The following is a 21417-nucleotide window of genomic DNA, read 5'->3' on the forward strand; positions in this document are numbered from 1 at the left end:
AACTTGACATGCGACATTAGAAGGGCATCGTCAATTTTTAGCAAATTGAGAAAGCGTGTCTGGCACAACAAGAACCTTTCTTTTCTCCTCAAGGTAAGTGTATACCACACGTGTACTTAGTACCTTACTATACGCATCTGAGTCATAGACAACGAACATCGCCTCAATGCATTTCACTTTCGCTGCTTTCGTTGTATACTGGCCATGTAACCAACTCACTCATACTACAAAAAACAGGCTCCAACGCCATCTCAGATGGACACATTCATCGTATGGATGACGCTTGCCTCCCCAAACTCTTATTGTATGGCGAACTAGCCCAGTGTTTTTAAAGCTTTTTTGAGCCAAAGCACATTTTTTTCATTGAAAAAATCCCAAGGCACACCACTAGCAGAAAACATTAAAAAAAATGAAACTCAGCAACCGATATTGACGGTAAAAAGTCGTTCTCGCAATTGTTGGATATGAATTCAAACCATAACCAACCATGCATCACTATAGCTCGTCTCAAAGTAGTTATACTCTCACGACCTTTCACGTTACACCGTGACTTATTTTGAGTTGTTTTGGTGTTTTCCTATGTGTAGTGTTTTAGTTCTCTATGAAATTTATTTGATAAAACCCAACACCAAGACTAGAAATTTGAAAGGCAATTTTAAATAAATAAAGAATAGTGAACAACAGGCTGAATAAGTGTACGTTATATGAAGCATAAATAACCAACTGAGAACGTGCCTGGTATGTTAACGTAACATACACTACCGTTCAAAAGTTTGGGGTCACCCAAACAATTTTGTGGAATAGCCTTCATTTCTAAGAACAAGAATAGACTGTCGAGTTTCAGATGAAAGTTCTCTTTTTCTGGCCATTTTGAGCGTTTAATTGACCCCACAAATGTGATGCTCCAGAAACTCAATCTGCTCAAAGGAAGGTCAGTTTTGTAGCTTCTGTAACGAGCTAAACTGTTTTCAGATGTGTGAACATGATTGCACAAGGGTTTTCTAATCATCAATTAGCCTTCTGAGCCAATGAGCAAACACATTGTACCATTAGAACACTGGAGTGATAGTTTCTGGAAATGGGCCTCTATACACCTATGTAGATATTGCACCAAAAACCAGACATTTGCAGCTAGAATAGTCATTTACCACATTAGCAATGTATAGAGTGTATTTCTTTAAAGTTCAGACTAGTTTAAAGTTATCTTCATTGAAAAGTACAGTGCTTTTCCTTCAAAAATAAGGACATTTCAATGTGACCCCAAACTTTTGAACGGTAGTGTATTATGGTAAGAGTCATTCAAATAACTATAACATATAGAACATGCTATACGTTTACCAAACAATCTGTCACTCCTAATCGCTAAATCCCATGAAATCTTATACGTCTAGTCTCTCACGTGAACGAGCTAAATAATATTATTTGATATTTTACGGTAATGTGTTAATAATTTCACACATAAATCGCTCCTGAGTATAAATCGCACACCCGGCCAAACTATGAAAAAAAAAACTGCGACTTATAGTCCGAAAAATACGGTATCGTTTTGTTCTAATTTCATTTGCTGCTTCTTCTTGTACAATGTACTTTGTTGAGATTTGTTCTAGTGTCTATGGACTTTTAGTGATTGTTCTTAATTAAAAACAACTAGCAACAAATCTATCATCTTTTTCTGGTGCTATTATAGAATGTACTCGTGTTTAGAGACTACTTCTGTCCCTCCATGTCCCCGACGAAAAACGAACGTGACATCACACTTGCTTGGCGCTACTGGACTTTCTGTCCTTGAAAGCCGCCACTCTCTTAATATTTGCACATTCTATAGATGGCGGTCTGCGGGTAAATCTGGGATTTATTAAGGTTACGTCTACATCACAGACATGCTGACAACGCTCCAAACAACATTTACATCACAACATCCGGTTTCAGCAGCGCTGTTTTCGGTGATTAAAGAATTTCGGTGCATCACTAGTCAATAGTGTGCAAATAATAGCCATACTGTAATGACCTGCTTGTGTTCATTTTTTATGTTTGTGTGAATTTGATTTGATGTTAAACACACCATCTGTGCCTGGGAGCGGATTGGCGGATAACGGGGAAGTGTTTTGTGTCCGATACAAAACTGTTTGCATGGGAGGTAAAACCTATTGGAATTGGCCCTCTGTTATCATAATATTCTCAATAAAAGTTAAAAACAGCGAGCGTCAGACTTGTGACTTCTTCAGGAGGCTACAATGCATTGAATTAATTTAATTTGTTTTCACGTTAAAAGCCCTTATTTTTAAGGTGTGGCGGCCATGATTTAGCCGTGGCGGTGCGCCACATTCAGTTACGTTAAGGGGAAACCCTGTTGTTTGTGAAGCCCTTAATCACAAATGTCTCAAAGGGCTTCACAAACTCATGACAACATCATTCTGATCCCAACAAAGATCAGGGAAAGGACAAACTAACAAAAACCAAGATTGACAAAAAAAAAAGGAACCTTGATAAACAAAAGTTTTTCACAATTTATCATCGCCCATCACTTCAGTATATGCCCCTGATCAGCTAAATTGCAGACATGACAATGTGATTGGTGATGGCGAGGGGCAGTTTTTGCCGCCAGGCTCCGCCCACTACGTATGGATATGAGCAGGTACTGACCCATCAAGCACTTCCGGGTGTCATCATCATCATTTCTACCAATTAGGATCAAGATCTGAACTTGTGGAGCCGAGTTATTAGCGTTTCGTGTTGTATGGTGAACCGCCAGATAAAAATTTGGCCCCATGCCATGCCCACTTCTTATGGCGTAGGCAAAATTTGTCCGCAATTTTCCATTGCGTATGTGTAGTATCTGTCATTTTAACAGCGGCTCATTCTGTCAAAGTCCGTAGGAGGAGTTTGTTAAAGTACGACCCCGGTTTTTTTGGCAGAAAAATGGTCGACAAACTGAAACTAGCTGGCACATGTCGATGGTAATAAAGGATGTTAGTCATTTGACATGGTTTTCTTCCGTTTGTGAATATTTTTATTCACAGTCTTATGTATTCATTGCATATGTTATACTCTCATCTAACAAAGCTGCTACGATAATTTAGTTGTGTGTCTTGACTAAAATTACAATAAAATGTTCATGTGTCTTTTAATTCGCTGGCTAACAAACTTAGGAAAATACATTTAGAAAAAAATGACAAACATAATTGGTTCTTGAAAAAGGTTCGCAAATTGAAAAGTTTGTATGATGGAAAACATTTCTGCATAAGAAACAATTTAAACATGAATAATGGGTTCTGGCCTCTACAAAAGTCCATATTTTAGTACAGGTTTGTACACTTGGCTTTGAACACAATATAAAGTGCTATACAGGACTATATCAAACAAGCATGACAAGGCAAACAACTGGCTAAACTGTGCTGTATGCGCTGCTCTGCCAAAAGTTGCACACACACAAAAGTCACTATGGGCCCTCACAAACGATCAGAAATCACAAACATCCTTAACTTGAACAACCATATTGCTACAATAATAAACATTTCCAGAACTAATACATCTACTTACAATTACTGGGCAAATAAAGCTGATTCTAAAACAATGCAGATAAAGCTATTCCTTGTAAGTTGAACTATTTTTCTTCCATTTTTCCTCGTTCAGAAGAAATAATTGAAAAGCGGCAATAAACAGAAATTAACTTCATTTTATGCTTGGATGACAATTGAGAATGTTCCAAAATGAGATGTGTGAGGCTCATACTTGCCAACCCTCCCGTTTTTACCGGGAGACTCCCGGTATTCAGCGCCTCTCCCGATAACCTCCCGGTATTCAGCCGGAGCTGGAGGCCACGCCCCCTCCAGCTCAATGCGGACCTGAGTGGGGAGAGCCTGTTCTCACGTCCGCTTTCCCACAATATAAACAGCTTGCCTGCCCAATGACGTCATAACTGTAGAATGATCAAGGGCGAGTTCTTGGTTTCTTATGTGGGTTTATTGTTAGGCAGTTTCATTAACGTCCTCCCAGCGCGGTAACAACACACAACCACAGCAGTCACGTTTAGTCTACTGTAAAGCAGTTCGTCTGCCGTAAACAGCAATGTTGTGACACTCTTAAACAGGACAATCCTGCCATCTACTGGATAGCCTCCAGAACACTGAAATTCAAGTATTTATTTTATTTACATGTATAATAAAATATATATATATATATATATATATATATATATATATATATATATATATATATATATATATATATATATATATATATATATATATATATATATATATATACACACTACCGTTCAAAAGTTTGGGGTCACCCAAACAATTTTGTGGAATAGCCTTCATTTCTAAGAACAAGAATAGACTGTCGAGTTTCAGATGAAAGTTCTCTTTTTCTGGCCATTTTGAGCGTTTAATTGACCCCACAAATGTGATGCTCCAGAAACTCAATCTGCTCAAAGGAAGGTCAGTTTTGTAGCTTCTGTAACGAGCTAAACTGTTTTCAGATGTGTGAACATGATTGCACAAGGGTTTTCTAATCATCAATTAGCCTTCTGAGCCAATGAGCAAACACATTGTACCATTAGAACACTGGAGTGATAGTTGCTGGAAATGGGCCTCTATACACCTATGTAGATATTGCACCAAAACCAGACATTTGCAGCTAGAATAGTCATTTACCACATTAGCAATGTATAGAGTGTATTTCTTTAAAGTTAAGACTAGTTTAAAGTTATCTTCATTGAAAAGTACAGTGCTTTTCCTTCAAAAATAAGGACGTTTCAATGTGACTCCAAACTTTTGAACGGTAGTGTATATATATAGCTAGAATTCACTGAAAGTCAAGTATTTCATACATATATATATATATATATATATATACATATTTATATGTGTATATATATATGTATATATATATATATATATATATATATATATATATATATATATATATATATATATATATATATATATATATATATATATATATGAAATACTTGAGTTGGTGAATTCTAGCTTAAATATATTCCCCTCTTAACCATGCCCCCAACCACGCCCCACCCCCAACCACGCCCCGCCCCCACCTCCCGATATCGGAGGTCTCAAGGTTGGCAAGTATGGTGAGGCTATCACCTTTTTAATTAGCGCCTTGTTATAAATAAGTTATGACCAAATGCTTTATATTCTTTGTAGGTCTTTAGATGAACAGTGGTTAACTTCTTTTAACACTTATGTGACACTTACTAACGTTAAAACAGGAGAAGCGACGGGCACATTTGCAGCACAAATCACAGCTGACACCGGAACAGATTGTTTTTATTTGGAATGATAAAAACAACTTTAGAAATGAACAGTGGACCAGCATCACGGGAACAGATGATCTTACTGTTGATCCTGTCAACAGAGTCTATAATGTTTCATGACGCATCTCTTTTTAAATGACGTTTTTTTGTACGGATATCAGTTTTATGTTTAGTGATGTCTCCTTGGACTTGAGTGCATTTTGAGTTGAACACAGGTGAAATATGATTGCATTCAGTCTACCAAAGATGAATGCAGAGCTAACATTTTGAATTGTTCTAACCGTGTCTTTTGAGCTTGTGCAAGGTTAATCATGTTGATTTAAATAATCAAGGCTGAGTAAATAACACACAGAATAGTCAGTAAAACATATCAGTCGTTTAGCCCAGTGTTTTTCAACCTTTTTGGAGCCAAGGCACATTTTTTGCGTTGAAAAAATACGGAGGCACACCACCAGCAGAAATAATTAAAAAACGAAACGCAGTTGACAGTAAAAAATCTTTGTCACAATTGTTGGATATGAATTCAAAGCATAACCTTGTCTTGCGCTCCTATTTTGGTGGCTTTTTCTCTTTTGTTGGTATATTCCTGTTGCAGTTTCATGTCTTCCTTTGAGCGATATTTCCCGCATCTACTTTGTTTTAGCAATCAAGAATATTTCAGTTGTTTTTATCCTTCTTTGTGGGGACATTGTTGATTGTCATGTCATGTTCGGATGTACATTTTGGACGCCGTCTTTGCTCCACAGTAAGTCTTTGCTGTCGTCCAACATTCTGTTTTTGTTTACTTTGCAGCCAGTTCAGTTTTAGTTCCGTTCTGCGTAGCCTTCCCTAAGCTTCAATGCCTTTTCTTAGGGGCACTCATCTTTTGTTTATTTTTGGTTTAAGCATTAGACACCTTTTTACCTGCACACTGTCTCCCGCTGTTTCCGACATCTACAAAGCAATTAGCTACCGGCTGCCACCTACTAATATGGAAGAGTATTACACGGTTACTCTGCCGAGCTCTAGACAGCACAGACACTCAACAACAACACATCATTTGCAGGCTATAATTACTGGTTTGCAAAAAATATTTTTAACCCAAATAGGTGAAATTACATAATCTCCCACAGCACACCAGACTGTATCTCACGGCCCACTGGTGTGCCGCGGCACAGTGGTTGAAAAACACTGGTTTAGCCCAACTTGCTAATAGAATGTACAAACAGCTTATTTCTTTATTATTCCTCTCTTCTGTCTCAGGGCGACTATGACCCGGTCAAGACCCAAGTCCTCCACCTGAAGATGAACCCCACCTCCGTGGGCAAGCAGGAGCGGCAGCAGGAGATCGAGTCTCTTCGCCAGGAGGCGGAGCATCTGAGGGACGTGGTGCGTAAGCTGCAGGAAGGAGGCCACTCGCAGCTGGACGCCATCTTGCACTCGGCCGAGCTGAGTTTGCCTCCGCCCAAGGAGGTGCTGGGTACGTCGTAAGCCGTACGATACAATGAAGATGATGTTTTATATACACTGCAACAGGTTTGTCGCGTAGGATTTATCCAGTGTAAATCCTAGAGGACTGCAATCGAGTTGTGCGTGTTAGTCTGGTAAATATACAAATATTTACAGTATGAACAATACAACGAAAAGGTATTTCAATCAATCAAAGTTTACTTATATAGCCCTAAATCACGAGTCTCTCAAAGGGCTGCACAAGCCACAATGACATCTTCGGCTCAGATCCCACATCAGGGCAAGAAAAAACTCAACCCAATGGGATGACAATGAGAAACCTTGGATTTTGATTGATTGATTGAGAAGTTTATTGACATCTTGAAGAATTGAATCCATGTAATGCTGTAAAAAGGCAAATGGATGGCACAAAAAGCCAAAATGCTTGTTTCCATTGTAGCCCATTAAATATTCATCACATTTGATACATTCAATAATAAAAGATATATAACCTGTAACATGTATATAAAAAATTACGTTAAAAAATTGATACATTTCAGGTGATTTGAAAAACAATATATACAAAAAATAGGGGGGGTTTATACACTATGTACATGACTAGGCACATGTTGACTCCAAGAGTGTGCAAAACAGAATGAGAAAATATATATACACTATAACCACATATAAACCTGTTTGATGCTTCGGAAAGTTGCTGGGGATCAATTTTGGTTCAGATCAGGTAGGGGAGCGGAGGGGACCGCAGATGTGGGGACCCCACCCCTGGGCGACCGGTGCAATGGACGTCGAGTGGATCTAGCATAATAGTGTGAGAGTCCAGTCCATAGTGGATCTAACATAATAGTGTGAGAGTCCAGTCCATAGTGGATCTAACATAACAGTGTGAGTGTCCTGTCCATAGTGGATCTACCATAATAGTGTGAGAGTCCAGTCCATAGTGGATCTAACATAATAGTGTGAGAGTCCAGTCCATAGTGGATCTAACATAATAGTGTGAGAGTCCAGCACATAGTGGATCTAACATAATAGTGTGAGAGTCCAGTCCATAGTGGATCTAACATAACAGTGTGAGTGTCCTGTCCATAGTGGATCTACCATAATAGTGTGAGAGTCCAGTCCATAGTGGATCTAACATAATAGTGTGAGAGTCCAGTCCATAGTGGATCTAACATAATAGTGTGAGAGTCCAGCCCATAGTGGATCTAACATAATAGTGTGAGAGTCCAGTCCATAGTGGGGCCAGCAGGAGATTTGGGAAAATAAAAGTAGAAATCAACTGAAACATATTAATTTCATCACACTAATATTAATCTGATACTGATACCACCCTTGGTATCGATGCTATGCTTTAAAAAAAAAAAAAAAAAAGTTCCTATTATTCCATTATTTTCCAGATTTGCAAAAGCAGATCGAAAGTTCCGAGCTGAGGAACCAGCGGCTGAAGGAAGTGTTCCAGAAGAAGATCCAGGAGTTCCGCACCGTCTGCTACATCCTGACCGGCTACCAGATCGACATCCCCATCGAGAACCAGTACCGACTGACCTCGGTCTACGCCGAGCACATGGAGGACTGGTTGGTCTTCCAAAAGGTTTGCAGTATTTCCTTTGAATCTGCTGCAGGGCGCATGAACACACCTCTGGTCTACTATGTTGGGTCAGAGCAAGTGTGTCCAAACTATTTCCACCAAGGGCCACATAAGGAAAAGTCAAAGACCATAGGGCGCACCAGATTATAAGGCGCTTTAAAGGGGTCATATCATGATTTTTTTCTAACTGCAAAACACTTCCTTGTGGTCTACATAACATGTAATGATGGTTCTTTGGTCAAAATGTTGCATAAATTGTTTAATAGACCATCTTCAAGTCACTTTCTGACAGTCAAAGACCATAGGGCGCACCGGATTATAAGGCGCATTAGTCATATCATGATTTTTTTCTAAATGCAAAACACTTCCTTGTGGTCTACATAACATGCAATGATGGTTCTTTTGTCAAAATGTTGCATAGATCGTTTAATAGACCATCTTCAAGTCACTTTCTGACAGTCAAAGACCATAGGGCGCACCGGATTATAAGGCGCATTAAAGGGGTCATATGATTTTTTTCTAAATGCAAAACACTTCCTTGTGGTCTACATAACATGTAATGATGGTTATTTTGTCAAAATGTTGCATAGATCGTTTAATAGACCATCTTCAAGTCACTTTCTGACCGTCGTTTCAGGATGCGCCGTTTTGTGGGCTTACATACGTGGCTCCACTTCGACAGCGTCTTCTCCCCGTCATCTTTGTTGCAGTGGTGTAGCGTGCAAGGACCGGAGTCGGAGAATTGTCAAAAGATGGAGCTAAGTAAAGTTCTGTGGGTGAATTATGTAAACCTACTACACCGGTAGTTTTTAGGGCTTCCATAGCGAATTTACTGACAGTTACAAGTTAGAAATTTACACTACTTTATCCTCGAAAAGGCAACAGCGGAGAATGAATGCTGAAAATTGCATTTATTAATGCATTTTAGGCAACACTGCTTACTTCCTGGAAACAGAGTCATCGCAGGGCCGGCGCATGCGCACTAACGTCGTTAGGCTTGAAACATGGCGGAAAGCAACTACAGACTTTGCTCTGCAGAGTTCCTCTCAGACAAACGAATCTGAGCGCTTCATTTAAATACATTTTCCCTCGCTTCATTGTTGTGGAGTCTCGGCGTGCGTTCAAGAGCACTGCGGCTATTAGATGACGACAGGTGTGGACAATAATGGAGACAGGCACACTTGTCCCACGCATCTCTGTGGAGGAGATGTTGGTTTCATTTTCTCAACACAGCATCCTGCTGTGACTGAGAGGTAATGAGGTGAGGAAACATGCAGCAGGCGATGTGTCGGGAACGTTGCCGCAAAATGTTTATTAAGTCTTTAGTTTGTTGACTGGGATGTTCACTCCTCCTTTATTTAGCTGCTAACTGTTTCAGTGTTCAAATAACATCAATACTAACTAAAATGTTTTGTCATCTCTTCGAAATTAACACAGGCTGTGAAGATTGTGCATTCGAAGTGAGAGTAGGGCTGGGCGATATGGCCTTTTTTTAATATCGATATTTTTAGGCCATATCGCGATACACGATATATATATCTCGATATTTTGCCTTAGCCTTGAATTAACACTTGATACATATAATCACAGCAGTATGATGATTCTATGTGTCTACATTAAAACATTCTTGTTCATACTGCATTAATATATGCTCATTTTAAACTTTCAGGCAGAGAGGGAAATCACAACTAAGTCAATTTACCAAAAGTGTATTTATTAAACAGTTATCAAGCAGTGGCACAAACATTCATGTCATTTCAAAACAGAAAGTGCAAGAATGTCAGAGACATTTTAAAACAAGCTATTAGTGCACTTTTGTGCATGATGTCACTAAGATGACATATCAAAACAACACTAAATTAAAGTGCACTTTTTGGCTGCACCAAATGATAATATAAATACATTTAATAAAGTCAAAATACAAGTAAGGCAACAAGAGAAGTATCCTACACTTCTCTTTTGTAAAGTAAATCTGAACAGCCGATATGGGCATCTACATCTGCTATATGATTTGCCCGAGAAGCTGGGCAGGACATTATAAAAAAATTAAAAAAATTAAAAAAGTGCACTTTTTGTACAGAACGCCTCTACAATAGTTTAAAAACATGATGTCGCTCAAGATATTTCAATAAGTGTCAAATAAAAATGAGCTGCATAATAGGAAATCAAATAGTGTTCGTCCTTCACTATGTGGTAGGTTCCTGCGGACATTATCTCCTTTTGTTGTCGACTCTTTTTTTCATACGGTGTTGATCTGGAAATGTTTGCCTCGGCATTTTGTTGGTGTGGCACCGGCCGGAGATGTTGACATGCGGAGTAAGCACTCTTCATCTTTCTAGCAGGTGACTTTTCAAATGATGCTACATATTAGCAGTAATGCTACTTTGTAGAAACGCTTTTGCCCCACACTTGACAAATTACGGTTGTCTGTTCGACATATTCCCACTTGAAGCCAAACCACCGCCAGACGATGGACCTCCTGCTATTTTTCTTGGGAATTAATTCTTCCTTAATTTGTTACCAGATTCGCACCTTCTTTCTTTTGTATTACCACTCGCACCACAGCTAACGTTACCCATGCTGCTACCTCTCTGCTCCGCGAAGGCGTATACGTATGTGACGTATGACGTGACAGTATGTGCCGCATGTAGAAGGTGCGCTTGCTGTCTGTAAGAAGGAGACACAAGAAGGAGTGGGAAGAGCCTGTAGTGTAATGCCAGCAGCTAAAAGCAACTGCATGAGAACGTATACTCGAATATCACGATATAGTCATTTTCTATATCACACAGAAACAAACCCGCGATATATTGCATACATCGATATATCGCCCAGCCCTATGTGAGAGGTATCACTTGTATTTATTTTTGTTGGCTAAACTGTTGCCCTGAAACGCAGTGTTGTTGGAGAAGAGCAAAGCTTGTTTATCAGACTTTATCTTCATTAGTCAAACCGTTTTGTTTTTTAATATTGATATCAAAAAGTAAACACCATGTTTTTACATGTTGTGGATTTGTTCATTTTACTTTAAAAAAACATTCATGTGACATAGCACTTTGTTAATGTGTTATTGTGTTTAGTTAATTCCCATACGACATATTTCAGCTCAAACTCTTAATGGATCTGTCCCAATATAGCATGCACATGTAATTGTGCATAACTTAAAAAAAATACTTCTCTCTTTTGAAATATAAACATAGAGATGAAGGCGTCATGTAATGTGCAAAGGCTGACATGTTGATACTATTAATGAACATGAAGACAAATATTTGCCTTTAAATATGTGGATAATGTTTATAGCCTTATTAGACATTATGTTCACAATCCAACACAGTTTTACCAAACATAATGAATAATCCTCATTAATATTCCCGATTGCACTATTGATTAAAAAACATCTTAATTATTAATTTGCCCATAATCATGCAGCTCTATGTTCAAGACTAAATCTCATATATGAACACACTATTTTTTATTTATATGGACAAAAAGTGCAGTTACGTCCACCAAGGGCAACATACTGAAAAATCAAAGTATGCAGGGGCTATTTTGATATTTTTTTATTTAAAAAAAAAAATGCTAAAAACATATTGTGAATATTCAACGACAATTATTTGTGTCAGCTTTGTGTTATAGGTGACTAGTATATTATTAATTATTACTTTTCTCATTATTCAGAATTGTTTTCTTTTTTTTCTTACATTTTTACTGTTGTTTTTTCCCTCTGTAAGAATAGAATAATAATAATGCTAATACAATTATGTAACTGCATAACCCAAAGTGTCAAAAATAACATATAAATGTTAGTTACAGGTTTAACAGTGTTTATTATTGTTGTAATTTTTCAAGTTAACTAATTCACAAGTTGGTATTATTTTATTTTTTAAATTACCTAAATAGTTAAGAAAAAATATTTTTCTATTTTTATTTTATTTTTTTAAAATTTTATTTATTTATTTTTTTCAAAGACTTCTAATATTTTAGGCCAGGGGTGCCTAAACTTTTTCCACCAAGGGCTGCATTTTTATTTTAAAAACAGATATACTGTATGTATCGAAAGACACAACTTTGTTTCAGCTTTGTGTTATAGGTGACTAAATATATTAACTATTAGTTAGAAAATGTCTGCCTTTTCTTCATTACGTTTAGATAGTTTTCCTTTTTTTCTTACATTTGCACTGTTCCAACAAAACTGGGTCTTCGGGCCACACTTTGGACACTCCTTGTTTAGACCAGTGTTTTTCAACCTTTTTTGAGGCAAGGCACATTTTTTTCATTTAAAAATACGGAGGCACACCACCAGCAGAAAACGTTAAAAAATTATACTCCACCAGGTCGTCGTGTCTTATTTTGAGTTTGTTGGTTTTTTCCTGTGCTTTAGTTATTGTCTTGCGTGGTTATTTTGGTGGCCCTTCCTGTTTTGTTGGTGTTTTCCTGTAGCAGTTTCATGTCTTCCTTTGAGCGGTATTCCCCACACCTGCTTTGTGTTAGCAAGCAAGGCTATTTAAGTTGTTGCTATCCTTCTTTGTGTGGACATTGTTGATTGATATGTCATGTATGGATGTACTTTGTCAACGCCGTAAGTTTTTGCTGTCGTCCAGCATTCTGTTTCTGTTTACTTTGTAGCGAGTTCAGTTTTACTTTCGTTTTGCATAGCCATTGCCTTCTCCTTTCCCTTTTGTTCACACTTTTTTACCTGCACACTGCCTCCCGCTGTGGTCTGCATATTGGGATCACAACAAACCATCCTCGTCTCACCCGACACATTCTGACTTTTACAAAGCAATTAACTACCTGCTGCCACCTACTGACATGGAGTACTATGTGGTTACCCTGCCGAGTTCTACACAGCACAGACACTAAGCAACGGCACATTATTTGCAGATTATAATTATTGATTTGCAAAAAAAAAATTTGGACCAATTAGGTGAAGTTGCATAATTTCCCACGGCACATCAGACAATATCTCACGGCACACCGGTTGAAAAACACTGGTTTAGAGAGTATGTGCAATACGTAAACATATCATCATAAACATCCATATATAAGCTCTTTTTACACCATGTTGCACATTTTGATTAAAGTCTGGTCAATATGAAGAAGGACGTCCTCCACTGCTGTCCCTTACTTTTCTTTTTTTCGCTAGTTGACACAGCTATGGCCGAGCTATGGTGACACACACGTAAATGATAGCGTGAGTGTGTGAGTAGCCAAATGCCAGAGGTAGACTCTGACCTTGCGAGCAGCAACCGCCACCATTCACATTTATGCACCATTACGCCACGTTACTGCTCTGGTGCCCGACTCGCTCGTGCAGCAACACGACAGCAACAGAAAACACTTTTTTTTTTTCTGTGCGTGTGGGGGTGGGGTGAGTTGCCGAGTAGAAAGTGATGACTGGGCATTGTCAGGAGGGCCCCGATAAACGGATAGCAGTTTCCCATGCGCTCTTTGAGTGGGCACCTTATGTAGGGCTGGACAAATAATTCAATTTTTTAAATCAAAATATGGCTTCTCGCGATCATGAAAATATAATAATTGAAATTAAAGGATTAATGGGCCGTGCAACGTGCTTGCAAGTGAAACGGATGAGTGAACGTGTAAGTGAAAAAAAGTACGTCTTCTAGAAGTTTGGGCTCTCACCATAGTTGCTACTATTTCTTTGACACAACACTAATATGCATAATCAATAATCACTAAATTCAATAAAAGACATAAGGCATATGATTTTCGTGTTGAAGTAACTGTGGATGGAGTCACATAATTGGCCAATAAAATAGAATCTGCTGATTAAAGCAAAAATAATATCAGGGAAATTGACATACACTACCGTTCAAAAGTTTGGGGTCACATTGAAATGTCCTTATTTTTGAAGGAAAAGCACTGTACTTTTCAATGAAGATAACTTTAAACTAGTCTTAACTTTAAAAAAAAATACACTCTATACATTGCTAATGTGGTAAATGACTATTCTAGCTGCAAATGTCTGGTTTTTGGTGCAATATCTACATAGGTGTATAGAGGCCCATTTCCAGCAACTATCACTCCAGTGTTCTAATGGTACAATGTGTTTGCTCATTGGCTCAGAAGGCTAATTGATGATTAGAAAACCCTTGTGCAATCATGTTCACACATCTGAAAACAGTTTAGCTCGTTACAGAAGCTACAAAACTGACCTTCCTTTGAGCAGATTGAGTTTCTGGAGCATCACATTTGTGGGGTCAATTAAACGCTCAAAATGGCCAGAAAAAGAGAACTTTCATCTGAAACTCGACAGTCTATTCTTGTTCTTAGAAATGAAGGCTATTCCACAAAATTGTTTGGGTGACCCCAAACTTTTGGACGGTAGTGTAAATCTGAGTGAAATGTTGTCATTGTGAGGAGAATAAACATTTGTTTGGGAAATGTATTTGTCCTGTACTGCTCTTTCATCCCCGACACACTCAACCGCCCCGTCCTGAACTTAACAATGTCGATACGGTCACTTGAAACAGCGACCAAACTACGAAGCTAAAACTAGCAAGACCAATCCATACACCCACAACACATGTCATCTGCTTGTGTTGTTGTGAACGACATCATCCATGTAACATCAATGTACAAACAACAGTCGCAACTTGAGAGGCTTTCTCTCTTTTTGTTTTTACAACCTGATCTCCGGGCAGCACGGTGGACAGGGGTTGGCGCGTATGCCTCTCAATACGAAGGTCCTGGGTTCGATCCCTGGGCTAGGGGTCTTTCTGTGTGGAGTTTACATGTTCTCCCCGTGACTGTGTGGGTTCCCTCCGGGTACTGCGGCTTCCTCCCACCTCCAAAGACATGCACCTGGGGATAGGTTGATTGGCAACACTAAATTGTATACATTTTATTTATAGTGCTATTGCTGGGTTGGATATAACGTTGCACCCGTTTTTCTCCTTTGCGGCTCAATTCACATGATGGTCAAGCAGCTTGAGCGTAGCATGAAAACAAGTGACAGTGAGTGTAGAGTTTGAGCAGATAATGCCGTATTGTTTTTCTGTTCTTGGGTGTTTCAATCGTTCAAATAGAGAGATAGGAATCTGAATTAAGTGGTTCATTAAGGTAAAAAAGTCAGGGGAAAAACAGAAGTGCATCAAAGGAAATGACTGTTAAAAAATATCACTTGTATCATCTTGTGGAATACAATCAGACCATGCTTGTGTCCGCAGTGATCACTTTGTAAAATGTTTGTTTGACAAAACTTTCTGTGATGCGATCAAGTTTATTCTCTATATATTAGTAGTGTTAGAGAGCAGAACTAAATGTAAGTATAATGCAAGAGATCGCATTAGTTTGTGTTCTTTTGTTGTTGCTACGCATAAAAATAATGCTTGTGCAAATAAACTAACGTCATGTTAACACTTAGTAATACATATTTTATTTGTTAGTTCAAACCACCCTATTTTCTTTTTTGTTTTTAATAACAGATACTAAAAGCTTAGTTGTTGTGCTGGGAAGCCAAGTGTTTCATTCTACACGGATGACCACATGATTGTTATAGATATTTGTTAGCATCAAGAAAATATCCTTCATAGTATTAATAAAGTAGAAGAATAAATCTCTGGTAGGCTCAACAGCATATACTGAATCTTGATATCACTAGCAAACATTGCTGAACAACAGGGAAATCTATAGCTCAATAATGAGACACAATATGAAGTTCACAGCATAAAAACAACTGCAGACCTAATAGAGACTAATATTTGTAGCAGGAAATCAACTGCAAACAAACGTATCCTTTTTCTCATTAGCGTCACGATCACAGCAGCACGGCACTCGTTATGTCAATCAAATATGTTATTTAGCAATGCACGAAAAAGTCCAACTTTGTCTTTTACGAATGAATGCTTAATTTGTGGACCCCTCAGATGTAAAGACATGATGTGCCTCCAATCTTTTCTTCTCTAAATACCGTAATTATCAAAGTGAAGTAGTAGCAAGCATGCCCTCTTGGTAATGATAAATGGTTTAAATCTTTCAAAAAAATCCCCCTTAAGAGTGTGTAAATCCACTCCATCCCATTTTAAATATATATTTTTTGGATCGCTTATATATTTGCCTCTATCTCAGTGCTTTCAATCGATTGCAACTGGACTGTTTGGTTTGTCTTAAAGGACGTTTCACCTTTCATCCGAGTAGGCTTCATCAGTTTGTGCTTATAGACTTAGATTGGTCAGATCTAAGATCTGATCTGGTCAGATCTGCATTGGTAGCCCAAGAACGAGCCAATTTTTATATGTTAGAACAGTGGTTCTTAACCTTGTTGGAGGTACCGAACCCCACCAGTTTCATATGCGCATTCACCGAACCCTTCTTTAGTGAAAAATAAAATGTTGTTTTTTTTTCAAACTCAACACAAAGTTATGTTTTTGGTAACACTTTAGTATAGGGAACATATTCTAAGTAACAAAGACTTAATTTAGAGTTATTTGGTTAAGGTTAGGGTTGGGGTTAGGGTCAGAGGGTTAGGGTTATAATAAGGCCATGCCGAATAAGGCATTAATAAGTACTTAATAATGACTAGTTAAGAGCCAATATGTTACTAATTTGCATGTTAATAAGCAACTAATTAATGGTGAATATGTTCCCTATACTAAAGTGTTGCCATGTTTTTTTACTGGTGCACAAAATGAACCGTGCATGAACATCACTTTGTTCAAATAACAAAACCAACACAGTGCAAAAACTCACAACAAATTACACACCTGCAAATCAGTGTGACTTGCCGTATCCGTAATACGCCGATAGGGAGAAGTTTTTATTTACACGATGAGTCGGGTGTGTCTTGACCTCCGCCGAACCCCTAGCAGTGTTTCCCATAAACTGCCAAGATACCTGTGGCGGTGGGGGCGTGGCTGTGGGCGTGTTCACCATGACATCATCGAGTAATTTGCACAATTTACTACAATGATATGATTTTCTCTAAAAAGGCTCAAAAAATGTATACTTACTAGTTAATAATAACAGTTTTGTTTTAAACGTCCATCCATCCATCCATTTTACAATATAATTACAACACTTTATGTAAATATTTATATACAGATTTGAACAATAAGTTATTCACTGAAATATATTTATTAATTGTGGTTCTTACAAAAAATATATCTTATAAAATATAAAAGCTAAAATGTCTCTTAAAGCTCTGCCCCTTTAGGCAAGGCAAGGCAACTTTATTTGTATAGGGCTTTTCATACACAAGGCAGACTCAAAGTGCTTCACAGACAACAAAGTGAAATGAGAGAAAATAAAAGCAAAATTAAAATGCAGACAATAAAAATAAAAACAGTGCGGACGTTAAAAGTTAAAAGATTAAAATATTTAGCTGAAAGCTAAGGTGAACATAAAAGTCTTCAGTCTAGTTTTAAAAGTAGTCAGAGTTGGGGAAAGTCTGACATCTTCAGGAAGTTTATTCCAGCTATTTGTTGCATAGTGACTGAATGATGCTCTCCCTTGATTTGAGTTTACTCTTGGAACCGCTAACAGATTGGTCTCAGAAGATCTTAGTGATCTAGAGGGCTTATATAGTGGGAGCATATCAGTGATATACTTCGGCCTTTAATTAGTGCATACTAAATAATTTAACTTTAGCCTACTACTACAACCATATTATTTACCAGCAACATAAAGTGAAACAGAGGCAGAGGTGTCCTGCCACAGTCAGTAACAAATAAACAGAAAACAGTAGTGGTCAAATACAAATAAGGCAACAAGAGAAGTATCCTACACTTCTCTTTTGTAAAGTAAATCTGAACAGCCTATATGGGCATCTACATCAACTATATGATTTGCCTGAGAAGCTGGACAGGACCAAAAAAAAAAAAAGTTTTTATTTTTATTTTTTAAAAATTTATTTGTGGCGGACGTAATTCTTTCGTGGCGGGCCGCCACAAAAAAATGAATGTGTGGGAAACACTGCCTAGGGTTTGATCGAACCCAGGTTAAGAACCATTGTGTTAGAATGCAAAAAAACCAACAACTTTTTTGTCTTCTTGTCTCTCATAATGATTGCAAACGATAGGCAAAATTCCCCAAAAAAGTGCAGTTCCCCTTTAAAGCCTTGTTCAGAAGTTAACTGACGTATAATATTCATGTTTAAATAACTTCTACAGCTAATGAGTATCGGCTCCAAATATCGGTTATCGGCCTCCTTGACTACAAGTAATCGGTATCGGCACTGAAAAACCATATCGGTGGATTTTTTACTTTGTTTTTAGAACATGAATACACTTTTAAAAAGTATTCAGTGAGATGCGACTGATTAATATGACCTTGCATGCAAAATAGGTATTTCATGAAACGAGCTCGTTTGAAGTGTGAAGCCCTCGACTTTTGCAGAGTGAAACACTTTGTACTTGACCTGCACTGCGCTTACTGTAGGTCACGTTATTTTCCATATTCTTTTCCACGCGCTCACTGCAGCCTCGACTTCTCTTCCTACTTGCCCTCCGTTGCCCCTCCTCGCCTCGTGTGCTTCTCCCCCGTCTGTTCTGACGAGTGCGTCGAGGCTAATCACTGTGTTGTGCTCGCCAAGATAAGGGCCCGCTAGCGAGCAGCCACCCCGCCGCCATATTATCTCCCTGGATTAATTGTCGCGTTTTGGAGGGAGCGCCGGTCACTGGCGCCCTGCTCGAGTGCGACAAGAAGACGGCGGAGGAAAAAGAAGAGTATGTCTGCACGCGTTGAGCCGGCGTGTCCAATCCGCTCCCTCCAATCCACCTGCGACCCTGCCAGGAGCGATAATTCACTGTCGATTTTTATTAACCTCAGAGTCCAAACACACACACGCATATGCAAACACACACAAGAATCATAAAGCATCACAGTGTACATTGTCACACTCAAATGCGCTCACTCCAATTCAAGTCACAACACACACACACTTAAACACACACACACACACACGCTGCTGCCAACAGTTTTAGTATTCAGGATGTTCCTTGTACTCTTACTGAGTATGACAACACGCCTGGTGGCCTGCGGGAGCGGCGAGGTGTGTTCCTCTAACGGAATACCACATTCTCACACGCACACACTCGCTCCTGAAACGCCTGCGAGTGTAATCTGGGCTGCCGGAATATAGAGTGGACTAATTGCGGGGATAAATGGCCGAGGAAAGGGTTGGGGAGGGGGACGATCCGGGAGGGATGGAAGTTATTACAAATAGGATTGCAAATGGTATTCACCTCCGCAACAAGGCTGCCAGATAATCCCACTAATGTGCCCGTTAAGCGAAAGGCACCCAAATCCCCCCCTCATGTGGCGTTATAAGCTGTTTAACCTCCCACTGCCACGGTCCTCCTCATGCTGTTTATTCCCCTTTATTAGGCATATAACAGGTCGCCATAATCACGGTCCGTACCTAAGGGAACAAGGTAAAAATTGCTCAGATTTAAAAATTTTACAACAACAAACCCCTCAAACTGCTAGCACAGCCCTGGGCAATTATTTTCCCCTCGGGGGGCCAAATTTAGAGGAAAAAATGTGTCTGGGGGCCGATATATATATATATATATATATATATATATATATATATATATATATATATATATATATATATATATATATATATATATATATATATATATATATATATTAGAGATGTCCGATAATGGCTTTATTGCCGATATCCCGATATTGTCCAACTCTTAATTACCAATTCCGATATCAACTGATACAGATATATACAGTCGTGGAATTAACACATTATTATGCCTAATTTTGTTGCGATGCCCCGCTGGATGCATTAAACAACGTAACAAGGTTTTCCAAAATAAATCAACTCAAGTTATGGAAAAAAATGCCAACATGGCACTGCCATATTTGTTATTGAAGTCACAAAGTGCATTATTTTTTTTAACATGCCTCAAAACAGCAGCTTGGAATTTGGGACATGCTCTCCCTGAGAGAGCATGCGGAGGTTGAGGTAGGCGGGGGGTGTATATTGTAGCGTCCCGGAAGAGTTAGTGCTGCAAGGGGTTCTGGGTATTTGTTATGTTGTGTTACGGTGCGGATGTTCTCCCGAAATGTGTTTGTCATTCTTGTTTGGTGTCGGTTCACAGTGTGGCGCATATTTGTAACAGTGTTAAAGTTGTTTATACAGCTACCCTCAGTGTGACCTGTATGGCTGTTGATCAAGTATGCTTTGCATTCACTTGCGTGTGTGAAACGCCGTAGATATTATGTGACTGGGCCGGCACGCAAAGGCAGTGACTTTAAGGTTTATTGGCGCTCTGTACTTCTCCCTTAGTCCGTGTACACAGCGGTGTATTAAAAAGTCATAAATTGTACTTTTTGAAACCGATACCGACAATTTTGAAAACGATACCGGTAATTTCCGATATTACATTTTAAAGCATTTATCGGCCGATAATATCAGCAGTCCGATATTATCGGACATCTCTATTGACCACCTATGGTTTTTACTTTCGGGAAGGAGTCATGTGATGGAATACAAGCAGGATAAACTTGCTGCAAATGTTTAGCTTTTTTCCTTAATGTTGCAACCAGCATACTGTATAGTAGTCACCTGTCTATTGTGGCCACTTTTGCTGTTTCCCTTGAGTGGCTGCTATAGACAGGTTTGGCTGTATCTGATTTGGCACTCGCCACTGTATTTCTTTCACTGTTGGGCTGAGCTGACTAATTTTATTTTCGGAGATCATGGCAGCAGGATCATTTAGTTTGCCACACTGCAAAGAACCCCTATTGTGCTTTAATGCTGGAAGTCCAAAGCACTTACTTCCCCTCTAAAGTCATGTTCACACCTCTCTGACATCAGACTCCGTTTTTCGTAAAGACTCTTAACTCGCGTTGCAGGGCAAGCGCCGCTGATACGAGACGTAGCGAGGGGCAGGTCGTCACAGGTCACGACCCGCTTCTAAGCCCAGTTTGTTAAGAGGCTACCTCCAGCCAACTTGCCATGCCAATGTTGCAAGATGTGTAAACCGATCTAAACTCTTTTTTTTTTTTGCTTGAAGGAGTCGGCAAGTTTTCTCTTTCCAAATTGGATTCAAATCAGTGAAAATCCAATAAAGTCTTCTTTTCCAGCGTGGGAGAGATACTCTGCTGACTACCTTGCAAGAAA

The 21417-nt window shown here is 38.8% G+C and overlaps 1 protein-coding gene across 6 annotated transcripts in view; it reads left to right on the forward strand.

The window, feature by feature from the left end:
- The window catches only part of mad1l1 (mitotic arrest deficient 1 like 1), a 233256-nt gene that overhangs the window by 146478 nt on the left and 65361 nt on the right, over positions 1–21417 (forward strand). For all 6 annotated transcript variants that reach the window (XM_062026584.1, XM_062026581.1, XM_062026582.1 and 3 more), the window contains 2 exons: positions 6524–6740; positions 8125–8318. In XM_062026584.1, the coding sequence (XP_061882568.1) occupies positions 6524–6740; positions 8125–8318 (411 nt within the window). The remainder of the gene's footprint in view (positions 1–6523; positions 6741–8124; positions 8319–21417) is intronic.

Source organism: Entelurus aequoreus, linkage group LG18 (genome assembly GCF_033978785.1).
Source record: "Entelurus aequoreus isolate RoL-2023_Sb linkage group LG18, RoL_Eaeq_v1.1, whole genome shotgun sequence".
NCBI lineage: Eukaryota > Metazoa > Chordata > Actinopteri > Syngnathiformes > Syngnathidae > Entelurus > Entelurus aequoreus.